Source organism: Gadus chalcogrammus, chromosome 9 (assembly GCF_026213295.1).
Source record: "Gadus chalcogrammus isolate NIFS_2021 chromosome 9, NIFS_Gcha_1.0, whole genome shotgun sequence".
NCBI lineage: Eukaryota > Metazoa > Chordata > Actinopteri > Gadiformes > Gadidae > Gadus > Gadus chalcogrammus.
Genome location: NC_079420.1, coordinates 4,621,826 through 4,649,696, shown reverse-complemented (window position 1 = coordinate 4,649,696; position 27,871 = coordinate 4,621,826). Strand labels below are relative to the sequence as shown.

At 44.3% G+C, this 27,871-nt stretch overlaps 1 protein-coding gene across 2 annotated transcripts in view; it reads right to left on the bottom strand.

Moving 5' to 3' along the window:
- Window positions 1-13,402: 13,402 nt before the first annotated feature.
- lingo1a (leucine rich repeat and Ig domain containing 1a) overlaps window positions 13,403-27,871 on the bottom strand; it is a 52,532-nt gene continuing 38,063 nt past the window's right edge. For both annotated transcript variants that reach the window (XM_056598361.1, XM_056598362.1), the window contains exon 2: window positions 13,403-15,571. In XM_056598361.1, the coding sequence (XP_056454336.1) occupies window positions 13,709-15,559 (1,851 nt within the window). In that variant the 5' untranslated portion in view covers window positions 15,560-15,571 and the 3' untranslated portion in view covers window positions 13,403-13,708. The remainder of the gene's footprint in view (window positions 15,572-27,871) is intronic.

The window sequence follows — 27,871 nt, the reverse complement described above, 5'->3', positions numbered from 1 at the left end:
TTCAAAGATCGTAAATCGCATTCAGCCGATTAAGATTTTATTCAAACTATAGATTTATTTATGACTTGTTGTGCGTGTTGCGTCAGTCTGCTTTGGCAGTGATCCACCCCAAGGATTAATATTACCCCGGCACCACTGCCACCGCCATCGATACCCGGCAACAGTAAATTATCCTGCTTTAACTTGCATTTGCATTCAATTTGGAAAAGGGTGCATTTCTTCATGCAGTGCTGAGGTTGAGTTAGAACCGGTGTCATCGTGTGGGTGTCTTCACCTGTAGTTATATTAGTGGGGACCTTTATTTATATCCTACTCTCCCCAGCAACCAGATGAACTGCCCCCAGCCAGCTCCCCCCCCCCCCCCCCGGTTGCCCTTTGGTGCCCAACACGCGGAGATCACATCCATACCATACCCATCTTTTATGTCAACAGCCACCCACACACACACACACACTCTTCTCCACGACTCTATCTGTAATTTCTCCAGGCGCACAGCAGAAGAGATTTAGATAGCGTTGCTCTTAAGGCTGACGGATTCAATAAACCACGGAAACGGCGGCAGGTATGTTTGCAACCTAGCAGTGAACCCAAAGGAGAACTATACAGGGTTTGAGAACGAAACCAAAACATCATTTCATTGTCCAAGGCCATGTCAGGGTTAATCGTTGGCGGTTCCTGCATGCATTATGCATCTGTGTTGCAGGATTAGATGCAGTTTCATGGAAGGGAATTATGCACATAATTAGCTGGGATAGATTCAGCACCTTGTTATCAATCTTAAGGCAGGATTTGTGTCATGTGACGTGTACTTATTGCTGACAGGCTTAACGTAGCAGCAGTAAACAAAGTGCAAGCATTTCATGTTGGGTTGGAAGGGGGGTGCATACAGTTGGTCGTGATGGCCATCATAAAGATATGTTACCTGACAATAGGACAAACAACAACATGAAAACCAAAGGGATTCAAATTAAGTAATATGTGGGGTGAAAAAGACTAAGGGAGAATACAATCAAATACGATAATCATAATAAACGAATAAAACAGCGGTTACCAATGGGCAACATGAGGTGACATCTGCCTTGGGCAATGCATTCTGCTCCCCGTCGTTTCGTTCTATCTAGTGGATCAAGTTGACTATTTGAAAAGATAAACCATATTTTGTCTAGCAGCTACAATTTTAAGTTTTGTTTTGTTTACCATTCAGTAAGATTGAATGGTTCTCAAATGTTTTTGCTGCCCTCCTGAAAACAGACCTCAAACATTTCCTTTTCTTAGGCGTGTTTTATTTAGCTGGGTTTTACCTGCTCGCAAATTGAAACTTGTTTTTCATTTAAACTCCCTCCAGTCGACAATGCCTGGCTGCATACAGATATGAGCCTTTGTAGAAAAATGAAGACCCCAAAAAGAGCTTTGATGGGAAAAGGATGGATAGGAGCTGCTTCCTAAACTGGTATTGCATGGAAAAAAGTTTTGTAACAAAATGATGACATCGATTCCCTAAATGTTGAATTTGCTATCGCAATAACTCGGCTAAAATGTGCTTTTGCGGTTAGTCCTTTTTCTTTTTTCCTATGTCCCTGCTTGTAACCTAGCCTCTGGGGGAGAAAAGGACTTGCCGTTTGACAACTGTAATGGATGATAGAAGGCTACGTGCACGACCCTGCATCAGTTTCAGACCTAATGCGTTTACCTTGCTCCGATTGCTTTAAAATTGAACTTACACAACGACGGGTCTAATCGCACCGTCCCCAGGAGCCGCCTGTGAGTCATTATCTTAAGAAAGTTTAATTATCTGTAATGGCAAAGCCAAGGTCTGTGCGTCTATTATGAAGCGAGGTCCATTCTTCATAAATGCTCTGCGGTGTTGCGTGTGGAGAAGAGCGGGTGTCGTCTCCGGAGTTCACGAAGGCCGTTTGTCATTAAAAAGTGAGATATAAATACAGGGACAAGGGTTACTCACACAGATGGAATCAGTAATCAGTATACGGAGGGTATTTTGGTCTCATTAAAGAGACATAATTGTTTTTGACCAACGGTAATTAAGTGGAGAACTATATTAAAGTACACAGCTTGAGTGTTATAATTACTTTCCATTGCAAATGACAGCAGAAGTTTGTTAATAAGTTCTAGTAGTAGTATTACTACTACTAGTAGTAAATATTTGACGTCCCCCGGGGGGAGTTTAGATGGCAGTAGACAAGGTAATTAGGGTTAGAGAGTAAGACGACAAGACAAGTCATACAAATGAATAAACCAAACGACAGAACCACTTACTTAATAGAACTATAAAAAGAGATACATACATAATGAAACAAAATGTTTAAAAATAAATAACATATATTATGAAAGACAATACATTTTAACGTATCAATTAAAAATGCAATTCAAATCCTTATCCGACAAGATGCAGGAGACACCAACACGGTGGACGTCTGCAGATGTCCAAGCAATTCGTCGAAACAAAACTAAGTGACGATTCTGTCTCTGTCCCCCTTGCTGTGCACCCATTACAAGCAGGCGCTTTAAAAAAGGGTGGTGGTACCCCACCTTTTTCTGAGGATGACCGTGGAGGAGGACCCGGTGGCGTTGGACCACGTGGCTGTGGCACGGTACCGAGGTGACGGCAGGCCGTGAGGCGGTGGAGCCGAGGGCCAGCACAGCTCTCTCCCCTGGCTGCCCTGGCCGCTGTCCAAGGTGCTGAAGCCCGACAGCTTATCCCCGGAGGGGAGGCTCCGGTTCAGCCCGGGAGGCTCTCTGAAGCACAGCGGCGCCGTGCCCACTCTACACCCGGGGGCCCTGGCTATGGGTTCAGGGAAGTCGAGGTTATTTATTAATGATTACTAACGACTTCATTATTTGCTCATTATATGTGCTTTATAAGGATGTGATGAGGTCTAATCTGTGTATTGTTTTCCACATACTGTAATCGCCGCCGTTGCCATTTGTTATTTTGCGATTTTTTATACATTTGTTTCTTTTCCTTTTTTCCTTTTAATGTAGCGTAGCTTTTTGTTTAGTTTGTCTTCAATTATTTGCCTGGCTTGTTAAGTCCCCATGTTAATTGTTGACATTTTCTACGTCCAGATATGAATCAGCCATGATTTTTGTTAAACTCACCCACTCTCTTCGATGTAGACGCGTTCTGAAATTGGGCAGTTGCCGATCATTGGACATTCGTTGTATTCCAAACAAGTATTTTGCAGCTCCAATAGCTGTACCTTTGTTTTGTACAACCCAGGTAAGTGGAACCAAGTGCCCTGGCTAGCTTTCTCCAACAGTGCGAACAAACAAACAAATCGACGAGTTTTGATTCTGTGTTTACATTCACTGCTCATGCTCACAGACAGAGAGACTGATGCATGCGGTTAGTATTATGTTCAAAGACAGTGTCTGCGTTAAAAGCAGTCTGATAGTTCTGTATTCTGGTTACACAAGCATCATGGCCAATTTGCATCTGGACAATGTAAATGATCAACCTGGCCAAATCCATGAACTGTTTATTATTGTATTATTATATACACCCTTTAATCCTTGTTGTACCTGGGCATCACTTGTTCTTACCTAGGCTAATCACAGGATGCTGCCTTTGTAATGTATAATGTGTTACCTGTCCTGAAAAACCCAATAAACCGATTAAGAGGAAGGATTTTCTCTTTAATTTATTTAGCAGCCACTTTCATCCAGAGCGACAGGTCATTCATTAAGGAGCAGGTAGGGGTTAGGCGTCTTGCTCAAGGAGCCTAGAGGGCTTTGTAACGTTGGCCTGGTTTGTACACGTGAGGCCGTAGGTTCCCTTATAGGAGCTCCTTCCCCCTGAAACATCCCCTCATCCGGTCCAGGCTTGGCCCGTCTGGATACACCGCACGCCACCGTCGAGTGCTGAGGTACTGGATATCTACCGAGGTGTCATATGTTCTGTCTGTGGCAGGCACGTGGCATGAACCACCCCCTCCCCTCCCCCGCACACTCTCCACCGAGCCCATCGAGCACCCCTGTCCCACATTTCTTGTGGAGACAGATATCTCATCTCCCTTCTCAACCTCTCCTTGCACTCCCCGTCTCTCGCTCCATCTACCCCTCTGCAAGACGAGGACCTGCCAGAAGACACTAGGTTTGAATAGAAACTTTGACTTCTACGTATCTTATAGTAGTATGAATGATTGTTATAGATATAAAGCCTAAACTATTCAAATAAATGTGGAGTGGATAAGAGCAATTCACAGGTAAAAGACTTGCAGTTTTTACCACCCTTTAGGCCCACTCTCGTTCACCTATCATGCTCCCATGAAGCCTCACTTTTTTCTCAACGCTGCCCCCTGTGGAAAGAAGGGCACTGCACTTCAGTCTTTCGGATTTTGAATGCTTTCCTTCCTGATAAAATAAATAATTTGGATTTCCATCCTCAGCTTGTAACTCATCTACAAATCTACATCTACAAAGAGCAAAAACAAAGTGAAAACGTTTGAACGGCTGTGTACTATTGTAATATGTAATAAGTTCACAATACAAATTGAGAATACTGCAGAGTAGGTGGCACATATTCAACCTACCCTTGGCATTCAACACTAAAAGAAGACAAACCAAACATTTGCATCACTGCTCAGTCAAGCGAAGGAGCTTGACTGAGCAATCTTACATAGAAGATATACACGGCGGTTCGATGCCTTCTTTACAAAGATATGCAAAACGAGGCGATGTGGTAGATCCATGTGACAGAACCTGTGTTGTTGCAGCCCAACACATTGTGTTCTCTTTAACACAAGGAACTGCTGCGCAAAAACGTTGGCTATGCAAAAATGATTGAAAAAGGAACATTCGTTCTTTAGCGGGTTCATTCTCTACCTGCCACGGACTTACCTCGACTTATCTTATAGAAGTCGAAGAGAACACAATCATGGAAAAGGGGGGAAAGTAATGAAAGAAAAATAAAATTCATGTTATTCAAAGAGGTGAAGCTGGTTGGGTGTATGTTCAGCAAGCAGAACCAAACTGCCCAGGTTGCCTTTGTGTACCACTTTCATTGGTTTCTGCACCACCATTCAGGCCTCACTATAGAGAACGTGAATGGTCATTTGGGGTAAAAGGTTTCCTTAGTTTGTTTCCTTAGAGGTACAAAGACCCGAGGACATCCAATTCAGGAACAGGAGTCCGGGTTTTGGTTTCTTTACTGAAACCGTCTTCCTACTCTGCATCACAATGATTTCCATTTCCTCCAAAGGTCACGAGGTAGGGTATATTATACAGTATCCACTGATTTCTTTTCTGCTTCTTGTCTTGCCGTGAGTCAACGTTGCATGACGAAAGTTAACTCTTTTAGGTTCAATAGAAACATCCAAGTATTTACATCTTCTGAAATAACTTTGCCACCTCAAAACTGCTCAGAGGCCTAATGCACTTGGAAGAAATAATTTATACTTTCTTTCTAAGCACAAGGAGCATAACAACATGAGATAATTAAGGCAGCAATATCTTGTAGCTTGAAATAAAAACCACCATCAAAAGAGAAATGTACAATTATATAAGAACGGATAAATCGAGGTCAAGCCATGTCCGTAGTGTTTTACCTAATAAGGACGGAACATTACTCTGACCGTAATTGCTGTCACCCACAACAACACATCATCATTAGCAGGGTGAAACAAACCCAGCTCTGTCACTGGGAATTTAACCCTCAAATTATGCTACACAATGATAGGAAGAGCCGCCTTAGAAGGATACAAAGGCGATGTTGGCAGTAGGAACATTGCATCCTGAGGTCAGTTTAGATTAAATCTGGGAGGAAGCCACCCTACTGCGTTATAGCAGCACTTCTGGGGGAACTAGGCCCAAAGCTTGGGCTGGGAACCAACAACTGAATGGGGCGGAGTCACACCTTGCTTCCTGATTCGTTACAGATATGTATATTCAACCGAAGAGAAACTTATTTATGAAAGGGGATGAAGACTTTCAGAAGGGGATTTTAATAAGCGTATTTAAACAGTGGCCAAGTGTCCATTGTGTTCATTTGAAACCTCTACAAACACTTTTTTATAGTTTAGTAATGCTGGCCTAGTTTGTGCACACTGTTAATAGCCAATCTTCCGCTTACAATCCCCCGCCTTCAGCAACTTGATGGTGACACGGCGTGAAAAAATAACAAAAACAAAGTAAAAGACGCCCAGTTCACCCAGATTTGAGCTTGTCGCCTGTTAGACTTTCGATTTGGGGGACTAGCTTAGATGAGGACCCTCATTCAACCGTGTGTTTGGCAAGGAAGACACCGCTCCCTGAAGCGCAAGGTCTTTCCATGTTATTGTGCAATCCAACAAACAACCCTATTATTAATTCATTTTCACAAACGTCTTCCTCCATTTCCTGGAAGCCTCCTCGCCTTCTTTTTTGATAGCTTTTTTAAAATAACGGGAAGCAGAGAAAAGAAGGGGAAGAATGATCGTGCTCGTCTTAATAGCATCTGCTGTGGAGATGGATGTTGTGCGAGGGCCCAAACAGCTTAGGCGGTGCAATACACATACAGCTGTGTGGTGCCATGCCTGCCTTTGTACAGCTCATCTCGTGGCCCTCAGTCAAATAATGAAAGTCAGTGTGAGGCTTTCACATTGTTTTTTTTTTTTTTTAAACCATCCACTTTAGACACTGGGGGATTTGAGTCTCAGACTAGCAGTACATGTCAATTGATCAAAGTCAAATTTTCGCAATGGTAAGCTGGTGTAAGGCACCCTTAAGTCATCGCAATCCACGAGTCTACCTGGTAGGACTGTGAATTACGTGTGTGGGTGCTTTTGCTCCATTTCAATGTGCAATGGGTTTACTCAAAGTTCCGTCATCTATATATTAAGTATAGTATAAATCTACGTCAACAATTGTGGTTCCCAGAAGTATACATTGAACAAACCGAGGGGGTTGCTCCCCCTTAGTTCCTCATCCTGCTTGTATACAACCTTGAGCGAGCTGACCTACATGCTCCTTCATGAAATTAACTTCAAGTTGCATAGGATAAAGGGTAATAATAGTAATAGCTTATTGATCATTTTGGCTACTTACCATGAACGTATGCTTCTAATTGCAGTCAAACTGGGCGGATGAGTGAGGCTGACTTGAAAAACGAGCCCATGATTGGCAGCAGCTGTGTTAGGGTAGTCTTAATTGGCTGCAGTAATAGTAGCATTTGCCATTGCTTCTATCAACTCTCTGGACTAAGCTCTAATATGTACAATGATGTGATAGTTACTGCCTCAGCTTCCTTTGCTTCGGATTTGAGATTAAAACCATGTGCCTAAGAGTTTCATGCTTACGCTGAAATAGTGAGGGGGCAGGATAATGGAGTTGGAAAGGTGGTTCTTCACCCAGCCAAAAAGTGCTGGGTTCGGCCCCTAAGGCATTCCTAAAAACGAAGAGCAGCAAGTTCAGACTTGCTTACATGGTAGTTCTGAATTGGCGAGTTGGTTTGGTGGTTGCGAAGCGCATTCTGGGTAACTTGGCTGTCACGAGTCCGCACCAGTCACCGTTCAATGTATCCTTGTTAAATTGAGTTTACCACTGGACGTGGCTAGATGCAGACTTTTGAATGGAACAATCCTTGGGCTGCGACTGATGACGTCTCACTGGTCTACAAGAAGACAAGTACAGAAAATAATGCCGATTGAATAAGGGCTCTAGTGTCTACACTTTCTGCCTACCTGTTGCCGTCCAGCACCAGATGCCCAAATCAGGGGTCTGAATTCTTCTTGGGGGGGTTGCTTTGGACAAAGGCTTATTTTTCCTTTTGCTTTTGGATATTTATTTATTTTTGCATTTTGAGTTTCCTTGACTCTGAACAGCTGTTCTGTATGCAAGAGGCGAGAAAACATCCAAGAAACCGCAGAATGTGGAGTCTGTTTAGTGGTTTATTAAAATTAAGCGGAATAAGCAAAGTGTGAAACAAAAGCTGAACTGTGGACGAATGCTCAGACGTCTGAGACTTGCTGAAGGTATCGCTGCTGAATATATTTCACCTCTGTTGCTTTATCAAGACTGATAGTCACGTGGAACATATCAGTGTTAAGGACCGCTATTGATTATGGTTCTTTTCTCCTTCTCAGGGTCTGCAATACACCTTGGTTAGTTGACTCCCAAGCCAATCAATGCCAATTGATCAATTAGCTGGCGGACTGACTGGACTAATCACCCCCAGGCCCAAGGAATTAAATGACCTTGGGGGATTAGTGCTTCGATTGCTGATTAACATAAACACACTGTAGTTGTTTTTCTTCACTCTTCACACCCTCTGTTGGACCCATGTAGCATTTTTTTAAGATGGATTTGAATGAAAGCTCAACAGTGTTGAATTGTGTTATCTTCTTTGCAGCTTTCCTCTAAGCATTCATGTTAATGTGTCACAGTTTACAAAAGCCATGTCGTTTCCCGATAAATAACATGTTAACTTGTGTTGATGGTTAGACAACAGATAAAACTCCTACAGGGAAGATTATCATTGGATGTCATATCGACGAGATATATGCCATGTTTTGTCTTTCACTGAAAGAGAAGGCGGCGGCATTTAAAGTATCGCATTTTTGTCTCAGTGACTAAACACAGATTTAAATTTTTCAAACAGATAACAAGACAAACCGTCTCCGTGAAATACGTCTAGGTGGCAAGCAGAACCACTCCATATGGAAATAGATGGGGAAGGTAATGGGAAATGAAAGCCATACTTACCAGCCACCATTTCCTAACAATGCCTGGAAATGAGAGCGTGGCTCTGGTTCTACTGCCTTCATCAGATCCCGATATCTGTCTTGCATTAGCACCTGTCCCGGAAGCTCTGCAGAATATCCGCTAACGGCCGTCCTTGAGCCAAGTAGGGTAAGGGCAAGTCATTCGAATTGTGCTAATACGCAACAGGCCCCTACAATTATTCCAGTCTGGCATATTTAGGCCTCTCTGTTACCCAAAACAATGGGCGGTTGTAAACTAATTAATCAAATAAATAAGCTCCTTAGGTTAATTACCCAACTCACCTTGAGCAGAACATGCATGTCGTCATTGAGGTGTAAAATGTGCATGTCACGCACCGCCCTTCAGCCTCGAGCCCCACGGTCAAACATCTAAAAATGGTTTACGTGTTTGTCGAGTTGTAGCATTTTTTCCCCCGAATGGCAAACTCATGACTCTTTCATTAGTCTCTTCAATAAATAAGAAGGTTAAATAGAGCTGCCCATCGAGAGAGAGAGAGGCTGTGGCATATGGCCCGGGCAAAAACGAGAGTCCCGAGATTGCCTTTTTGGACAGTTTCCTGGCAAACATGCGATAGCCGCGGAGCTTGCCAAGAGTGCGGAAGAGGAGAAAGCCAGTCAAAGGCGGTTAAGTGTAGGGTATCTGATAACTTTAGCGCCAGCGGTTGGGGCTGAAGAGGGAATTACGTATTCCAGAGATACCTTCAGAATATAAACTAGGGAGGTCTCCTAGAAATGCTAATACATGGATACATGTGAGCATTCAATGTTGATTCAATAGATAGGGGCTGGGGATTCACAAACAGTAGCTCAACGAGTAACGAATGATTTGGTACAGAATTTCGACTACCATCAAGTCAATGGTAGATTATATACAAGGTTAAAAGGAGGGTAGGACTATTGATGTGTGCATTATCAACGTAATTAGGAATCTTATTTGAACAAATTTATCTAAATAGGTTTGTGTGATTTGTGTGCTTTTAAATGCTTCAAATGTACTCTTGTATATTTTGCCTTGAGTTATTGCATTTAATAGGCTAAAATAATATATGTATGCAGGCTTGGATAACAGCTTCTTTTAGGTTATTTTATTTACCTTATTGTTTTACTTGTTTTGTTAGCTATAATGCTTTTATCGACTTTATGTTAGTTCAAGAAAAATTGGTACAGGAAGTGAACATTATGTAGTTATTAAATACATACTTCCCACTATCATCAAATTATGACGGAATATATATTATAAATCAATTATTTTATGGGATATTTACATTTGGGTTTGAGTGGATTAATAATTATGGGTAGGCTTCGAAATGTATTATTGTAATATATTGCCTGGTAAGATTTGTATACACTGCCGTTAATAATAAATTATTTTCAGAGATAATCTTAAAATAGCTTACTGTTAATCTTGATATTTGCATTTGAACATGTGATTTAAATTATACAATTTCCATCAAGCCTTACTCTTGAAACAAGGTTTCATGTTTCAAGAGAGGACCATAACCTAAGCACCAATTACAGAAGCTTCAGTATTCAGCTGTAAAGCGATAAGTGTACTCTGGGAACAGGATAGGGTCAACAAAAGAATTGGTTTGGGTCAATAGTGTATACATTACACACCAGGTGAGCAGGCTAATAGCGGCTAATAGGATAAGCCTTATACACAGAAGAAACTGACATCTCCAGTGTAAACATTATCCATTTTGAACAAAAAATAATGGAAATAGTGTTTGAGAGAATCTGTAGGTCGAGCACCGGTAGCATGGAGTATGCTAATGTGACCAATCATAGCCGCTCCAGAGAGTGTATTCTTATCATCCGCACATTAGCTGCTGCATGATGGAATGCCTTACAAACCCTACATCAACGTCTTAAGTTTGATTTCAACAATCCTGGGAATCCATCAGCACAGACGTTGACCTAAAAAAAAAATCAGGCATAACTTCGATGTGAGGAATGAAAACAATGGGTTTTCCATCATTCCCAAGGCAGACCCGAGACTAGCATTTCTCTTCTTCTGTTTCTTCTGTGTGTTTTCAAGTGAGAAGATAAACGAGCGTTCTTTGATACAGCTTGAGGGAAGGGAGAAAAAAAATACTGTCAAGACGTCCCCCTGGATTGCTATCCGAGAGTGGAGAGATGTAAAATAAAAGCAACGAGACGGAGCTCCAAACAGAATGCGCGCTGAGCTATGCGTTATGAAAGTGTGCTATTCTCGTCATATCCCTGGTCATTTCCCAGTAACCTTCAAAAAAAAGGGTTACCCAATTTGTTCATGTTCCTCCAAGAAATCGGGCCAAGCCTGTTACTAAGCAAGTCTTTTCTGAATTCTAATATGCACAAAAGGGATATTTTACGTAACCATATGAATATACAAGATTGCAAACTGCAATGGTAATCTCTCTATCAAAGTGACCTGCTAAGAATGGTGTAAGTGAGCAGGTTATTTTATGTACGCAATTTAAAATGTTATTTCTGGGACATTTTAAGTATCAATTAATAATTTTCTTGTTCAAAATCACGATACAAAGATTGTGTCTTTTAAAAAAAAACTCCATAGATTGTTTAATACAACATACCATATTGTCAACAAGTCAACATCAACAAAATTTTGTTAATTAAAAAAAAGAAAATCTGCATATTACTTTATTGCACAGAACAATTTGAAGGTATTTTTTTTCCATAGAATTATTTTTTTATATATATATCTTTTTGTAAAAAGTTGTCTTTGACTACATAGTTCACATAGTCAAGGGTCAAAGGAAAAACGAGAAATAAAAAAAAGCAACAGGGGAAAAGACGAAAAAAAACAACAAAAAAATCAATCCCCAGTATGTTCCTGGACAGTGAGGGGCTGGGTACAGTAGCCACAGTAGGAACAAAGGGAGCATCCGTAATCAGCAAAAGGGAGAACCATAAGCCATAATCACTGTTTTTTTTTTTCTTCTTTCCCTCTTTTTTTTTTTTTCGGTCCTTTCTGCAAAACGGATTACACCAGGGCTGTTCGAGAGCGCTTCACGATGGCTGAAACCATCTGTGTCACTTCATCCTTCAGCATGTATCCCGAAGTCCATACTTCCGGGGAATCGCAGATCATTATGGTGACGTTTGCTGTAATGTCATCCCTCCTGAATGACTACGGTCGTCTCCTCGCACACACGGACACAAAGTCCAGCTGTCCACAATGTGTGCGCTTTTTAAAAAAGGTAAATCTTGTGATTTTTTTATATGCAAGGACTGTTGGTTCGCAGGAAATTCTGCAGTTGTTTGTATGTTGTATCTCCACAAAAAACACCATGGGGGTAGTGCTGTATACCAAACCTGTAGCTCGTCTTCAAAGTGAATTTCCACGGGTTTGATCAGGGGTATATAACGGGGGAGGTGTAATGAATTTATTGATTCAAACCAAAAACAATATTACAGCTATGACCACCAATGAAAGAAATACTGCAAGTTGCTGAGCACATCGCAAGTTGTGTTTGTAATACCATTACATAAGGTTTGCTACCATGCAGGTTTAAATGGTCCAATGTTTAAGCGGATGCTAGATGAAAGTGCTTTGCCTAAGTATTTTTGTATTATGTGTGAGTGCTACTAGAGGTTCCACACGATAGGTGTGTGGGTACAGCAGCTGCTCTCCACATCACACTCCATCAACTGTCCCTATTGTCAATTAAATGATTGGTTTGGGGCGCCAAAAGGGATAATCTAATATTGAATTGAAATGTTATGTTATTGGCTGACCGATAAACATGGGTCATACTTTATACTTTATTTTGTCATGACAGTCTTCAAAACACAGATGAGGCATTATGTAATTCTGTCATGTTGACCGAGCCATGAACTCATATTGTTGTACATAGCATTCATTCTTTATATACATAATATACTAACACATCACCAAAGAATTTGCCAGGCTGTAAAATAAGCCATTCATTTAGATTAGTATATTATGTTTTTGTGTTAGTGGAGCTAGTGGTTTGGCATCCATGTGTTGGTAGTGTACTTTTACAGGAAACGTTAAACAATTACAGAATTGGTTAATTTCTCAGTTTACATGTGGAAGAACATTCATGCATTGCTTAAGTGTTTTGAAGCATCAAATCGGGTATTGAATTATTGTCAATGGAACCATTATGAAAATGTAGACAAAAAGATTGATGACTTAAGAAAGAAGAGAATCTTGCTATATTCTAATAACTAGTATTGGCCAACGCATGTTAAAATTCAGAGCAGCAGTAAAAAAAGTCTCATTGAGGCGAAGGTAAATACTCTGCAGAGCACTTTTTTGATTTCCTCAATTGTTAATATTTGTGAAATGCAATCAGAATACAAAAATAAAATCAGACCAACACTGACGTAGACGGCAATTATAATGAAATCATTTTTTTATCTACTGATTGTATGAAGTGGCAGCAAGTATGACATTATGTAAAGGTATGAACAATAATATTGCAATGTGCTCACCAACCTTAATATTTCTTCCTTTCACTTTATGCAACCATTGCCTATTATTTTAGATAAAAGAATGCTAATTAAAATACAAACAGAAGCACACCAATGGCCTATAGATCATCTGCATTCTATTTTATTTCCTTCTATCATTATATATATATATATATATATATATATATATATATATATATATATATATATATATATATATATACATATATATATATATATATATACTGTATATGCAATGAATCCCCAGATATTATCTGCTTACCACAAAAATGACCTTCAAGCCAGGCCTAGAAATCCACAAAACCCACTACCATCCTCCACGCCAGATTCACCTTCACTTAAAAGCCAAGAAAGGTCCTCCATTGATGTGTTTCAGTCAGAAAAAAAACAGACTCCTTTATGTTAACAGACCAGGGTCCACAGGTTCATAGGAGCGGCAACCAAAAAGTCTTAGTAATAGTCTTTCCATTGTTAATCTTTTTTCATAATGTTCAACAGTTCATTGGCTCGTCCACGCCTGCCTTTCCTTAGATCATTTTCATGTTAAATTTACGGGGAGCGTCCGCAGTGTTGCTGCTGCTAATCCCAGCGTCTGACTTACGGGGCACGTACTCGATCTCAATGTTGTGTTTGGTGTTCCCCTTGCCTCTGCTCCACAGGAAGAGCAAGACAAGGCAGAAGAGCACCACGCCGAGGAACGATATGAAGCCCATCGTGGTCGCGATGATCAGAGTCTTGATGTCGAAGGGGAACGGGGCGTTGGCCCGCGTGCCGTTGGTGCTGTTTTCCGCGGGCTGGTTGAACATGAAGGCCAGGGTCTTGTTGGGCTGGTGTGGCCAGTCGGGCGAATAGCTGTGTATGTGGAGGTGGGCCGGGGATGTGTCGTTCCCGCCCGCGTTGCTGGCCACGCACACGTACGTGCCGTTGTCCTGGACCTGGGCGTAGCGAACCTCCAGCGTGCCGTCTGGCAGCACGGAGAGCCTCCCGATGGTCTTGGTGGTGATGTACTTCTTCTGCGGGGAGAGCCACATGATCAGGGGCGCGGGGTCCCCGTCCGCCTGGCAGGTGAAGTGGACGATGGCCCCCTCGTCCACGAACTTCTGCTGGGCTTTGCGGTCCCTGATCCGGGACCTGCGGCACGTGAAGTAGTTGGGCTTCAGCACGTCGGGGAAGTCCTTGAACTCCTTGCCCTGGACGAACTCCGGGGAGGCGCAGGTGGGCTGCTGCTTGTTGAAGTTCAGCCTCCACCGCCTCCGGAACACCCACAGCAGGCGGCAGTCGCAGGCCAGCGGGTTGTCGTAGAGCGCCAGGGTCTCCAGGTTCCCCACCGAGTGGAACGCGGACTCCTCCAGCGTGCTGAGGGAGTTCCCGGACACGTTGAGGATCTTCAGGTAGTTGAGACCGCGGAAGGAGTAGGGCTCGATCATCGCCAGCCTGCCGCCGACCAGGTGGAACTCCTGCAGGCGGAGGAGATCGTGGAGCTTATTCCCCTCGATGGTGTGGATGGGGTTGTAGGACAGGTTGAGAAAGCGCAGGTAGACCAAGTGGCGCAGGGCCACGTAGGGGACGGTCGTAAGGTTTGCATTCCCGATGGTGAGCGAGGTGAGGTTTAATCCGTACAAGCAGTTCGGCGTCATAGTATCCAAGTAGGGCCAGTTGGCCATCTCCAGCACCTTGAGCCGGTAGAGCCGCTTGAAGGAGTAATCCCGTATGACGTTGATGTTGAGGTGGCGCAGCTTGAACGTCACCAGGCTGTGGAGGTGGGTGAAGGCCTCCGTGGGCACCGACGACAGGTTGCACTTCTCCAGGCTCAGGTGCTCCAGGCTACTGAGGCCGTGGAACGCCCGGTGCGAGATGAAAACCAGGTCGTTGTCGCCCACCTCCAAGGAGCGCAGGCTGTACAGGTCCTGGAACATGTAGTCCAACAGGATGACGATCTTGTTCTCGCTGATGTCCAGGTGGGTGAGGTTGCTCAGGCCCGTGAACACCCCGAGCTGGATCAGCTTCAGCTTGTTGCTGCGCAGGCCCAGTGTCCGCAAGCCGTACAGGTTGTTGAACGCCCCCGGCTCGATTGTGGAGATGGTGTTCTCGTTGAGCTCCAGGTGCTCCAGGCTGGGGAAGCCGGAGAACTCGTCCGGGTTGATGGTGCGGATGCGGTTCTTGCTGAGGTCCAGCAGCCGCGTCTCGGCGGGGATTCCCTCCGGAACCGACATGAGCTTCTTGCGGTGGCACAAGACGGCGCGCTCTTGGACGTTGCACTCGCAGCGGGACGGGCAGCCTGTGGCGGAGCCAGACAGCACGGTGCCCAACATCAGGATCAGAATCTGCTGCCAGCACGCCACGTGGTAGCTGCGCCCGTTCGCACCCCTGGCCGCCATCTTGTTAGTTACCTGGGGAGACATAAAACATAAAAAAAAAGGCTGAGTGGGAAAAAAGCTAAACTCCTGTCGTTGGTGTCCTTGGAGGGTTAGTCCCAGCTGTCTGAGGTAGTAAAGTGTTTTTTATGGTCTGTTTGTTTTCCGAAGCAATATTTGGAGTTACTATCACATCAAATATGGCAGCTGCAACAATTTACAGCGGTGAACACAAACGCTTTGCATTGGCTATCTATTATGTAGAGCGGTAGTCATTTGCATATCTTCATTATTTGGCCTGTGCGTTTGAGTGAGGGTGTGCATGCATTTGTTGAGAGAAAAAAAAAAGAGAAATGCAATTCCGGATATCATTAATCTAAATATTGTATATGGCCTCTTTAACCGTCATTACACAGACTTCAATTAGAGGACGGCCACTGACTCTGGCAACTCTGCGTCACAGAAAGGAGAGAAGTGAATGGCTCCGTTTAAACATAAGGGCGACGGCGGTCCCAGAGATTGATGTCAAAGCACATACAGTACATATATGAATATATATTTTATTCCGACAGGCAAAAGAACCCCCACATTACTGAGATGGTGTTACACTCCGCCTCATTCCGAGCAGCAGCCTGATGCCCAATTCCACGGCGAATCAAACGCGGGGGGTTTCGCCGAGCATCAGGGCCCAGATCAATCAGCCCGCAACGTCACCTTCATATGAAATGATGGTCTCTCAAAGGGGTGCCGGGGACGAGCTGAATTAACCACATTTCTCACGAGGCAATCCAATCCGCCGCATGTCGGGGAGACACACGCACACGCACACGCACACACGCACACACGCACACGCACACGCCACAAAGGACGACCACATCTGCCCCCGCCTGTCGCATGACAATAAAAGTTGCTCCTTCTACCCCTATCATACATTTATTATTTCCCCGTGTTATTTTCTCCATCCATCCCATCTTTGCTCATTCCCAGCCCCGGTGGGCCGCCGGACGGGGGTAAAGAACAGAAGGGGGGGCGGCAACAGCTGGGGGACGCAATCAAAGATGGATTGTGGCCGGAGGTGATGTATTGGGCGCTGCCTGACACCCGGCTTGGGCAATCTTTTACCATAACATATAGTCCATACGCTGGCAGGGGAATTGGATGCGGAGAGATAGATACTGGCTTTAGCCGGTGGAAGGAAACAAACCGTATTTAATCCTACACCCGACTGTCTCGGGCCACGTAAGCGCCGGGCTCCGTTCTATTATCAATATAACTAACTGATGATTTTATCATCAGGGAGGCTGAGGATTCGTCCACAGTGTAATGGATGAAGAACGTTCCATTCCACATTCCAGCTCAAAAGGGCGTTGGTTCCCCCCCCGCCGGGACATGTTAAGAACGTTCTTACTCATGCGGTATCGTTCCATCCTGATTACGGTATAATATGTTTGGGTTACGACGGACAGGGTGAGCAACATAAACGTGGATTGCACCCAGAGAAATCGTTCGCAACAACCAGGAAATTAAAGAGGTTACAGAGCATGGGAGATAAGCAGGGAAACAAGAATTATTCAAGTGGTTGTTTGAGGTTTCATTGTTTTTTTTTTATGCGTTTGATTGAACATGGCACTCAAATAAGCACTCAAATAAACCATTGCCAAATAAAAAAAAAGTGTGAACACCAAATACATGCTTTACTACATATTCAATTTGACTAAAAAGTCCCTATCTACATTTGTAAAAAACAAGTATCAACATAGAGCCCCCACATTTTTACGAGTACTACTTCACTGTGTATAGCATTGTAGATAACACACCGTTGTTGTTTTTTTATCTTTACCACCCAGTTTGTTTTGTAGCATGGCCTTGGAGGTAACACATTGTATTTTGCTGTAGTGGATTTAAAGGCCCATATTATTGGTGATGGGCTGAGACTACAGGAAATGGAGTCAATGGTTACGCTTGGCAGTTAATTACAGGCCGACATCTAACTGCCATTGTGGCCACGACTGATAAGTTTGGCCACGGAGCCAGACAGAATGCCACCAGATTCCTCAGCAAAGATGGAGCACTTAGTGTGTGTGTGTGTGTGTGTGTGTGTGTGTGTGTGTGTGTGTGTGTGTGTGTGTGTGTGTGTGTGTGTGTGTGTGTGTGTGCTAGTGAATGTGCGTGTGTGCGGTGCTGAATGTTTCTTTGTGTGTGTGTGTGTGTGTCTGTGTGTGTGCTAATGTGTGTGTGTGTGTATGTGTGTGTGTGTGTGTGTGTGTGTGTGTATGTGTGCGTGCGTGCGTGCGTGTGTGTGTAGTTACATTGTGTAAGTGTGTGTGCTTGTCAACGGGTGTGTGTCTGTGTGTGTACTTACATATGTTTGCATGCGTGTGTATAATGACATGCATGTGTGCATGTTAGTTAATGTGCATGCCAGTGAATGTCTGGGTTAATCAACGTGTGTGTGTGTGTGTGTGTGTGTGTGTGTGTGTGTGTGTGTGTGTGTGTGTGTGTGTGTGTGTGTGTGTGTGTGTGTGTGTGTGCGTGGGGGGGGGGGTGGGTTGGCTTCCTCCTTATTTAGCCTCTTTTCATTGTGCTCCTCAGCAGTTGGGGGTGGAGGTCAGCGGGGGGGGGGCTGTGGTGATAACATCACTAATCAGGGGGACCCCCATCAGGGAGCCCAGCTGAGATGCTGAGACTGCTGACCAGGCAGGTGCCTGGGCGCCACGCGGTGAGCGCTGCGAAGGTCTCTCTATCGCCCTCTCCATCTTTCTCACTTTATTTCGCTCTCTTATTCCCTCGATTTGACTCTCTTCTCCCTCGCTCTGATTCTCCCTCCCACTCTATCGTTCTGTCTCCATCTCTCTCTCTCTCTCTCTCTCTCTTCATTCTACCCCCTCTCCTCTCTAATTATTTCTGTCTGTCTCCATCTCTCTCTCTCTCTCCATTCTACCCCCTCTCCTTTCTAATTCTCTCTCTCTCTCTCTTTAAAAACGTCTCCCCTCTCTAATTCTCTCTGTCTGTCTCCATCTCTCTCTCCCTATCCCTCTCTTTAATAACCTCTCTCTGTCTCCATCTCTTTCTTGTGCTCTCTCTCCCCCTCTCGTTCTCTGAGATACCTAGCGATAAATGGAACGGTTGAGCTCCAGGTCTCTCCCCTTTTTTCATCTCACTCGTCGTCTTCCTAAGAGTGTCTCCCTCCCTCTTATTATCTTTCTCAATCTCTCTCTCCCTCTCTAGCTAACTCTCTCCCTCTAATTCTCTTTCATCCTCCTCTCTCTCCATCCAACACCCTCTCTCTCTTAATCTTTCTCAATCTCTCTCCCACTCTCTCAATCGTCCTCTCTAATTCTTTTACTCAACATTTCTCCCTTTCGCTCTTAATCTAACTCTCTAATTCTCTTTCTCAATTTCTCTATCTGTCTGAGATGTCTCGGGATGAATGGAGGGGGAGGGAGGGGGTGATTTCCGGGGGGGGGGGGGAGGTTACAACCAGCCTCCTTTCATCTCTCGCCCTCTGGTATGTGGCGCTATGACATATTGGTTATCGCCTGCTATGAAGCCGTTATGTCCAACTCCATTACGTTGACCACTGAAAACCCAATCAAGGAAATGATCGAGTTATAAACCCCTCCTCGCCCAATCTACTCACACATCATGCACGCCCGCACACACACACGAACACACACACACACACACACACACACACACACACACACACACACACACACACACACACACACACACACACACACACACACACACACACACACACACACACACACAGTCTGTAACTGTAACAAAGAGTCCTTAGACCCTTTTACTTCCCTTTTTATTAAGGGTCAGAAGAGCCTATGAAGTAATAACTCTGTGATAATGGTTTCATTTCATCAGTACGCATTAACTCATCTCTTTTTTTGAACCGAATCCTCCTAAAAATCACCGGTACGGTGAGGCTGAAGTCCTGGTACCCTCCAAGCCCTCACACAACGCCGAGTGAATAACTGGATTACACTCGGCTCAAGCGCCTAAATGTTCCGGGGGAAGAATCAGGAGAAGAGAGGAGATACCACGAAAGGTATTACCATGAAAAATGGTATCCTTTGGTTCAACATTAAGGGTCGCCCCCTCCCTTCTCTTAATGATGTGCCGTTATCGTTCCCTCGCAGGCACGCAGAGCTTAATGTGATCCCTCTCCTCAATCAGGGCTCTGGGGAGCGTCCGCCGGAAGATGGTTAATCGTCGGGGCCGAAATTAAGATCAGGTCGGCTTCTTCCGCAGCTGAACGGGAACAAGGCAGCGCTGCTGCTCATTCAATTAGAACCCAATGGAGCCCAAACAGTAGCTGATTAGCTGACTGGCTGGCCAGGTGGTGATGCGTACACAGTGGACACACACTTAAGCACACACTTACGCACACATACAGTACAGTGTTAAGAGTGGCGCTGCTCAGTGTACTCAAACACGAGTTGTCTTAGAATATCGTGTTGTCTGAGCGTGTGCTGTTAGGTTGTGTGATTTGTAGCCTTTTATGCCAATTGTATTTGTTTGATTGGAGCTGTGCGCCTTTATTGATCTGTATAATTTATTTATTACAATTTTGGCTTGCTGTGATCTCCCTTTCCCTTTCACTGTTTTGCGTTGGCCAATGTTGCGTGAAGCTGTTTTTCGTCTTTCGTGTGAGAGGTGAAACCCCAGGACGACGAGCTGCCGATCGCTCGGAGAATGCGGATCCTTTAATAAACCATCATCAACACATTTATCTCGCGCCGGGAAGAATGATGTACTTACAGCATGATCCATGTTCTGAGAACGTTCAGGTGTAAGGGAGAGCACACGGGGGGGCCAAGAGGACTTATTCGCCTTATTCACCCCCCGGCTTAATTTGACCTGTCACAAGAGATGAGTGGCGAGCCGCGTTAGAGCACTCTCTGCTTAACGACCTGTAAGCCGAAGGAGAAAGGGGGAGCGCCCCGATGCTATCTGCAGCGCAGCGTGTTCCACTACTTAGAGCTAGCGCCGCGGCCTCACTGCTTAGTCAGCTAGCAGGCTAATCCCGGTAGCTGCCCACCCACCTGCTCAAGAAACAGCCCCACGACCACCCCACCCACAGACACACACCACAAACCCCGACCACCCCACACACGCACACACACACACACACATACCTGAACACCCAACACACACACAAACAGACGCACATACCTGAACACCCAACACACACACAAACAGACGCACATACCTGAACACCCGACACACACACAAACAGACGCACATACCTGAACACCCAACACACACACAAATAGACCCACATACCTGACCACCCCACCCACCCACACACATACACATGACCACCCCACACACACAAGTGACCACCCCACAGACACACTCATGCCTGACCACCACACACACACACACACACACACACACACACACACACACACACACACACACACACACACACACACACACACACACACACACACACACACACACACACACTCTCTCTCCATCCCTGCTGTATGTTGTTTTGCCATTTATTTGCATGAATCTGATCGTTTGTTCTGGAGAAGTCGTGTCTGTGTCCGCCCACAACCCCCCTCCCCCGGGTCTCTGAACGATGACAAATCGTGAACAACTAAATGTTATCGTCGTTGATCGTTACTTTCTTTATATAAAATAAAAAGATGCTCCCCCCCCCCCGCCCCCTCTCTTTTACTCCTACTTCATTCACCGCAAATCAATCCCTCGTCTTGGATGCACCGCGCTCACACATCCACTCGCTCTTCCTCACTGCGCGATAAAAGCATCAACTAACACCCTCCCGCTTCTTTTAAAAACTCAATACCTTATTTTTCCAGCCCCCGCAGATAGACTGGTCTGCGAGCATTCCCTTCCGCCGTGACTCAAGGAGCAGGCGGCGGGAGCGAGAGGGTCATAAAGAACCCCGGGCCGGTGAATCGGAAGCATAGATGAAGCGCGGGAGGCAAATCCATATCGCCCGGGGCATGAAACGCTATGAAAAACAGGGACAGCGCCGCGGCTCAAATTACTCCACTCGCCATAGTGCCGCGTGGCTGGGACGCGCTGGGGAAAGGTTACCCCCCCCCCCCCCCCCCCCCCCGGTGTCATCGCGATACTAAGCCCCCCTGCTAGGAGGACCTCGTCGGGGGCCCGGCCTGTGAAATGGCATGGCTTAAATGTAATCCGACACCAGCCAGATGGGCGGATGAGCTCTGATGATCCGGGTTGGGGGGGGGTGGGAGGGGTGGGGGGGCTGTTTGGGCGGTGGGGGCGAAGAAGATGGTCGGCGCTGCTACAAGGTGGAGGATGCCGACGGTGGCCAGCTGTTTGTCCCGGGACCCACCCGTCCCCTAACGGCGCCACGCCAGCCACCACCAACCTTACCCCCGACGGTCTCAAAGGTGTGCCACTGGACATGGAAGACACGGCGTAGTTCAGGAACTACGCCAGCGTGGTCGTAGAAGGGCCCGTTCACACCCATGCCAACCCCCCCCCCCCCCCCCCCCGCCCACACACACATCAGGCCACGCTACATACTCAATGGACATAAACATTTATCTATAATCTATGAGGTGTGCATTCTTTTTGTAATGCTTGATCTCCTGCCCTGGTTAAAGAATGGATGGCTGATGGATCACCGATGTCTTTGTCCGGGGTACACAAGGCCTTGTTTACATCCTGTGTGACTTGTGTGTTGAAGATTGCGATAAGCTCTGAGGAAGCTCCTGAATATGTTCCAAGAACATCATTTGTGAAGGGCTGAAAGAAAAAACTCTTGATATTCACTATGCTGAAAAGAGGCACACTAAATGTGAAGCCTTCAAATATTTTCATTTTGCCTGCATAACTGTTTGTCTACTTAGGGTCAGGACCGATTTGATGACCAATGTGGGATAATGGACGCTCCACAACATGAACGCTGATGTCTGGCATTACCTTCATAAACACTTTGTGACCTGCATACATTTTCAAGACACAGTCATCGGCCTACTCCCCTTGCATTCCCTCCTTGGTTGACTTGTGTGAAGCCGTAGATTTACCCAACATACATGTTCCTTACAAGCTCTTACAACAAACAACATGTCACCCCACAAAACGCTTGATGCAAGTCTTTATTAAAAAATACTGAGCCAGATGTCATCATGCTGAAATATGTGCAATAACGGAACCACTTAATTAAACTCCACACAGGATTAATGCATGTGTGATTAAGCATTCCATAATTACCTCTAGTCTACAAGTTCTCAATTATAAGTGAATAGAAAGACAGAGGGACTGACAGAAAAGACAGATGGATAGCTTCAGAAAGACGCTTTAGAGAGACAGAGATAGAGTTATCGATGGGTAGATAGCTAGATACATAGACAGACAGACAGACAGACAGACAGACAGACAGCTTTAGACGGACGAACAGTCACTAGATTGATAGATACACATACTGACAGACAGACAGACATAAAATACTGGTAGAGATAGAGACTTAATCGATAGGCAGACACAGAAAGACACACCAACACACAGACACACACAGATAAAGAGATAGATAGACAGACATAGGAACCGACAGACAGATGTCAAACACGACACTTAGATCTGTCTCCTGAAAACAAAAAAGGTGTTAGGCTCAGTTTTTTCTATTTTTTTTGTTCAATCCAAGAAGACAGAATGTCCTCATCGCCTCCTGGCGTAATGTTCCCACTCACTTCAGAATGAGCCGAAACACAACGTTACGAGTGTAATGAATTCACAGACTGTTGAACGGAGGGCAGAAGGAGCCCGGGCAAATAAATAGGCTCAACAATGGCTGCCTTGACAGAGCCGGCACCAAAATGAGCACCTGCGTGACCAGAGAGCTGTGCTCCTTCTCGTCCACAGAGAACTTCATTCCTCTTCCTTTTCTGTGATCTCTCTCTCTCTCTCTCTCTCTCTCTCTCTCTCTCTCTCTCTCTCTCTCTCTCTCTCTCTCTCTCTCTCTCTCTCTCTCTCTCTCTCTCTCTCTCTCTCTCTCTCTCTCTCTCTCTCTCTCTCTCTCTCTCTCTCTCTCTCATACTCACACTGTCACACCGTCTTGCAGTCAGTGCGCTGAGATATGCATGTGATACAACAATATGCAAGGTTAGTGCTTTCTTTGGAATAAATGGCTTTACACTCTTGACCCTGTGTGACCCTAATATACATCTCTTCCCCGGGAAATGCGAGAAGTAATATGGAATAAGGTCTTAACCCAAATGAACGGCATCACTAAAGTACAAAAACAAATAAACAACTTCTCTACGCCACCCTTTCCACTGGCACATCCAAACTCATTTGAATAATCCACATTTTGTCGCAAATTAATTATTCATGAGTGTTAAGCTATTATTATTATGCGGCAGAATCAGGCCTCTACCCCTTCCACAGCAGAAACACACTCTAACATTGGAACATGAGTGTCAGATTTACTGCATAGGATTTGGAGTAAGGTAGCATTAAAGTGGACCTCTTTTAAAGTGGCATATGAACTGGCAGATAGGTTTTGGGGAAAAATTGAGGTTGGTGCAAACATATGGGAGAGAGGGTTTGAATCAGGTTTGGAGAAATGCATTCGCTTCTTGTGAGCGGCATGGGAAGCTAATTGCTTTTTACACTCTGTTGGAGCAGAGATAAATATCTACTTTTGCATTGAGTGCATTGATTGCTCATGGTGTCTGGCGGGGGGGTCGGTGCGGGAGGGGGCTCGGGCCTCGATAGCGCAGACTTATCAAAGCCTTCACATCTTTCCCACCGCTTTGAACGCAGCCAATCACATTACAGCAGAGTCCCCGTCGGTCGCGGGGAATAGGTAGAGTCAACATGAAAACACTGCCTTCATCTCAGCCAGAATAATTAAGGCTGCAGCTTATCGTTTTCATTGGTCTTGACGTGGCCACAGCGGGGGGTGGCAGGGGGCCGTAGTGACTCTAATACTGACTGGCATTTAAAGGATCTTTACTTCCAGTGGGGCAGAAGAAAAATGTCCCCTCTGCATAGCTGGGGCCCTGGTGCCCCGGGAGGGGGCGGGGGAAGAGAGAGAGAGAGAGAGAGAGAGAGAGAGAGAGAGAGAGAGAGAGAGAGAGATTTAAAGAGAGGAAATGGGAAATGAGCTGTAATTAGTTGATGGAAATGTGACCCTTGCACACGAAATGCCACACAAACACAAGGGTGTTTCAAGGCACTGGGAAATACCACACACATCATATTGCTCATACTACATAGTTACTCTCGGTGATAAAGGAGCCATGATGACATCTTGAAATCCCATTAGATCTCTTCGTGTTCTGTTCCTGTGTATGCCTAGTGGAAGGCTCCCACTACACCAGAGGTTTGAATTACCCCTCAAGACCTCGGGCCTGGGACGGACAGGTCTCGTGGTCGGATAACGGCTAATATTGGGATGGGGAGTAAGCTACTTTGTGTGATAATCTGAATGCAAAATGTGTCATTTCATATTTAACCTCATACTTTATGTATCAATCCATGGTGATCGGTACATAAGGAGTTAATAAACACAGTTTCGCTTCTGTGTTGCGCTAACAATCTTTAGTGTAGTAATGAACTGATTTCTGTCATTTAGATTCCTCTGGTAAAAATCGTTCACAGTACATCCACAGCATTTACAAAACACAATGCAAATTCAGACAGCATAACATAATTCAAACACAACGCATTACAGAAACACGCTGCAATTACACACAACGATAACGGAAGGGTTCGACACTTAAAGGGATGAACACATCTGGACATCGTTGTTTTCGCCACGTTTTTTTGACTCCTGGCTCATTATTGAAGCCAGCTATTCGTAAGTGATGTTGACAATTATCTTAAATGTGTGTTTTTTGATTTTTTCTTAAAATTGTTATTGCATGAATCAGATATTGACTCATAACACAGATGTAACAAAATGAGTCAAAGACTGTGGCAACGACAAGCAAATCCCTGTTTATCACTTAATCGTAAGTGTTCTCTGGAAAATCGTCAGTTTTTTTCTTTGGTGAAATTGCAGAGCTTTTCTGTAATGTGATGTGTCTGTATTTTGTTGTGTGAATGTGTAGCGCATATTGTAAATGCTGAGCATGTATTGTGAGATGTTTCCTTAATTTTCTGTTGTTTTGTCTACATAAATGCATACGTTTCCTTAAGTTGCAGTTTGTTGAAGTCAAATAGCTGAAGAAGTTTTCTAAATCTGTGTGTTTTGCCTCTTTGTCAGCGTTAGTGCAAAAAAGTTTTTAAGGTACATTTATCCTTTATGCCTAGGTATCTTGATTGAGTAAATAATTACTTGTCCAGTAGATCATAAACGATTGCAGCATTTTGCACCAAATATATTTTTCACAATCTGCACATTACAAAGTATCCTGCACTGCCCTCAACAAAAGATTAACTAAAACAAAATTTGACTTGATACATGATTTTCCAAATCCATTAACGTTTCAAAATGTGATGGACGGTTATTCAAAAGTATGGTAAAAGAAAAAAAAAACGTTTAAAGTAGGTAAATGCATGACAAACACCAGAACTTCAGGTTGTCAAGCCCATGTTCTGTGTAAATAAAGATTCTAACTGACATTCCATATGGATAAATGACTAGAAACTATCAACAACAAAAAACGTTTACACAAATTTAGACCGTCTATACAATACCATTTTTTTATATTTCCTTCATCCCTAATAATCTTGCAGATGCTTTTTTAGCTTTTTAGCACTATGCAATTATTTCTGGAAAGGGAAAAATGAATTAATTCATCTAAAAATAATCATCACATTAATAAATATATGATTACAAAAACATCACACTCTGTCCGCAAAAAGAGCAGGGGATTAAATTATAAAATGGCTGAACTACTCTCTGCTCTCTGCTTATTCCTGCGCTCAGAACGTCCAGAAGAAACAGCAGTATTATGAACAGGCACGTCTCCTTCCTCCGAAGGCCTCCCACCTACACCCCTCCACTCTGTCTCCTCCTTTCCCTGTCGGCAGAAAGTCCTTCACCATGAATCAGAGGTGAAAGAAATAAAAAAATAACATCCTGCCTGGCCTAAGCCTCATTTCATTTTTCTTACAATTGGAAGGCTATTTTCTTAATGCTATTCTTTCCTGCCCTGAAAAACACATCCTCTGTGAAGGTGATCCGAGTTCTCAGATAGATGATTGTTATTCATGAGTTTTAAACAGGGGCTGGTTTAACCTTACTTTCTTCAAGGTGACAAACTACGAGATTCAAAACATATTTTGATCTAAAACGATCCCTGGATTCAAAAAAATCCAGAAATAAAGACGAACATATAAGCTTCACCCTGAAAAGTTCTTTAGCAATAGGACTTTAAAGCAAATTGTTCTTCAAGAATATATAAAACTGTCCTAACACAGCCAAATCTGTTCCAAATGTGTTCGGTTTATCTGCAATTTGGGGTGTTCAGGGAAAATACATCGACAAAACAATTGCTTTATCGAAAAAAGGGATGCATTATGAGATTTGGATGGACCACAAGCAAGGAGACAGGCACTGAAGCTGCCTCCCCACAAATCAAGGTGAGCTTTGTTTTTCTCCCCTAATGTCTGTCAAAATGGCTGCCGGAGCCTCCCACACAATCAGTCATGAGTTAGGAATATGAAACTACGGTGGCCATTTTTGTACCATATTCTTTCGCTTTTCTAAATATCTTTAAAGTGCCCTTGCGGCCTGTTTTTATTAAATGTTGACCTCTATCTTGACTTTTATCGGCTGTATTTTCAACATTGTAGTACAATAACAGCGAACAGAGCGCCAAACACAGCACCCAGTCAGTGGTATTCCCCACACCGTGGTGAATTAAATCATCTTAAGGTGAAGTTCCATGAGGTTATCGATTCCAGAGCTCCTCTGCGAGCCTGGAGCAGACAGACCATGGACAAACCGTGGCCGGTCATGAATTACAAACGACATAATACAGGAGCATGCTGTATGATTACTCACAACGGTTGGAATTCAGAGAGCTGATACTACCTGCTTGAACATGTTCCATCACCATTAGCATGCACTCCATCACAGAAGCACTGGCGTGTTCCTCAGCCCTTGGTGAGTTTGACGATAACGAGTGCCCGACTGGCCACTTTAAGTCTGATCCGAACTTGTTTATTTCTGTTCCTAACTTACGATTTAATCACTTTGCAAAGATACAGTGTGAATGCAGATACATATCATCTAGCAGCATGTAAGGGTTATGGGCGTCTTGCTCAAGGGTACATCGTGGATCAAACCTAGCACTCCTTCGTCGTGCTTCAAATATCCCCCTTGCCCCCCCCCCCCCCCTTCGACATTCTTAACCA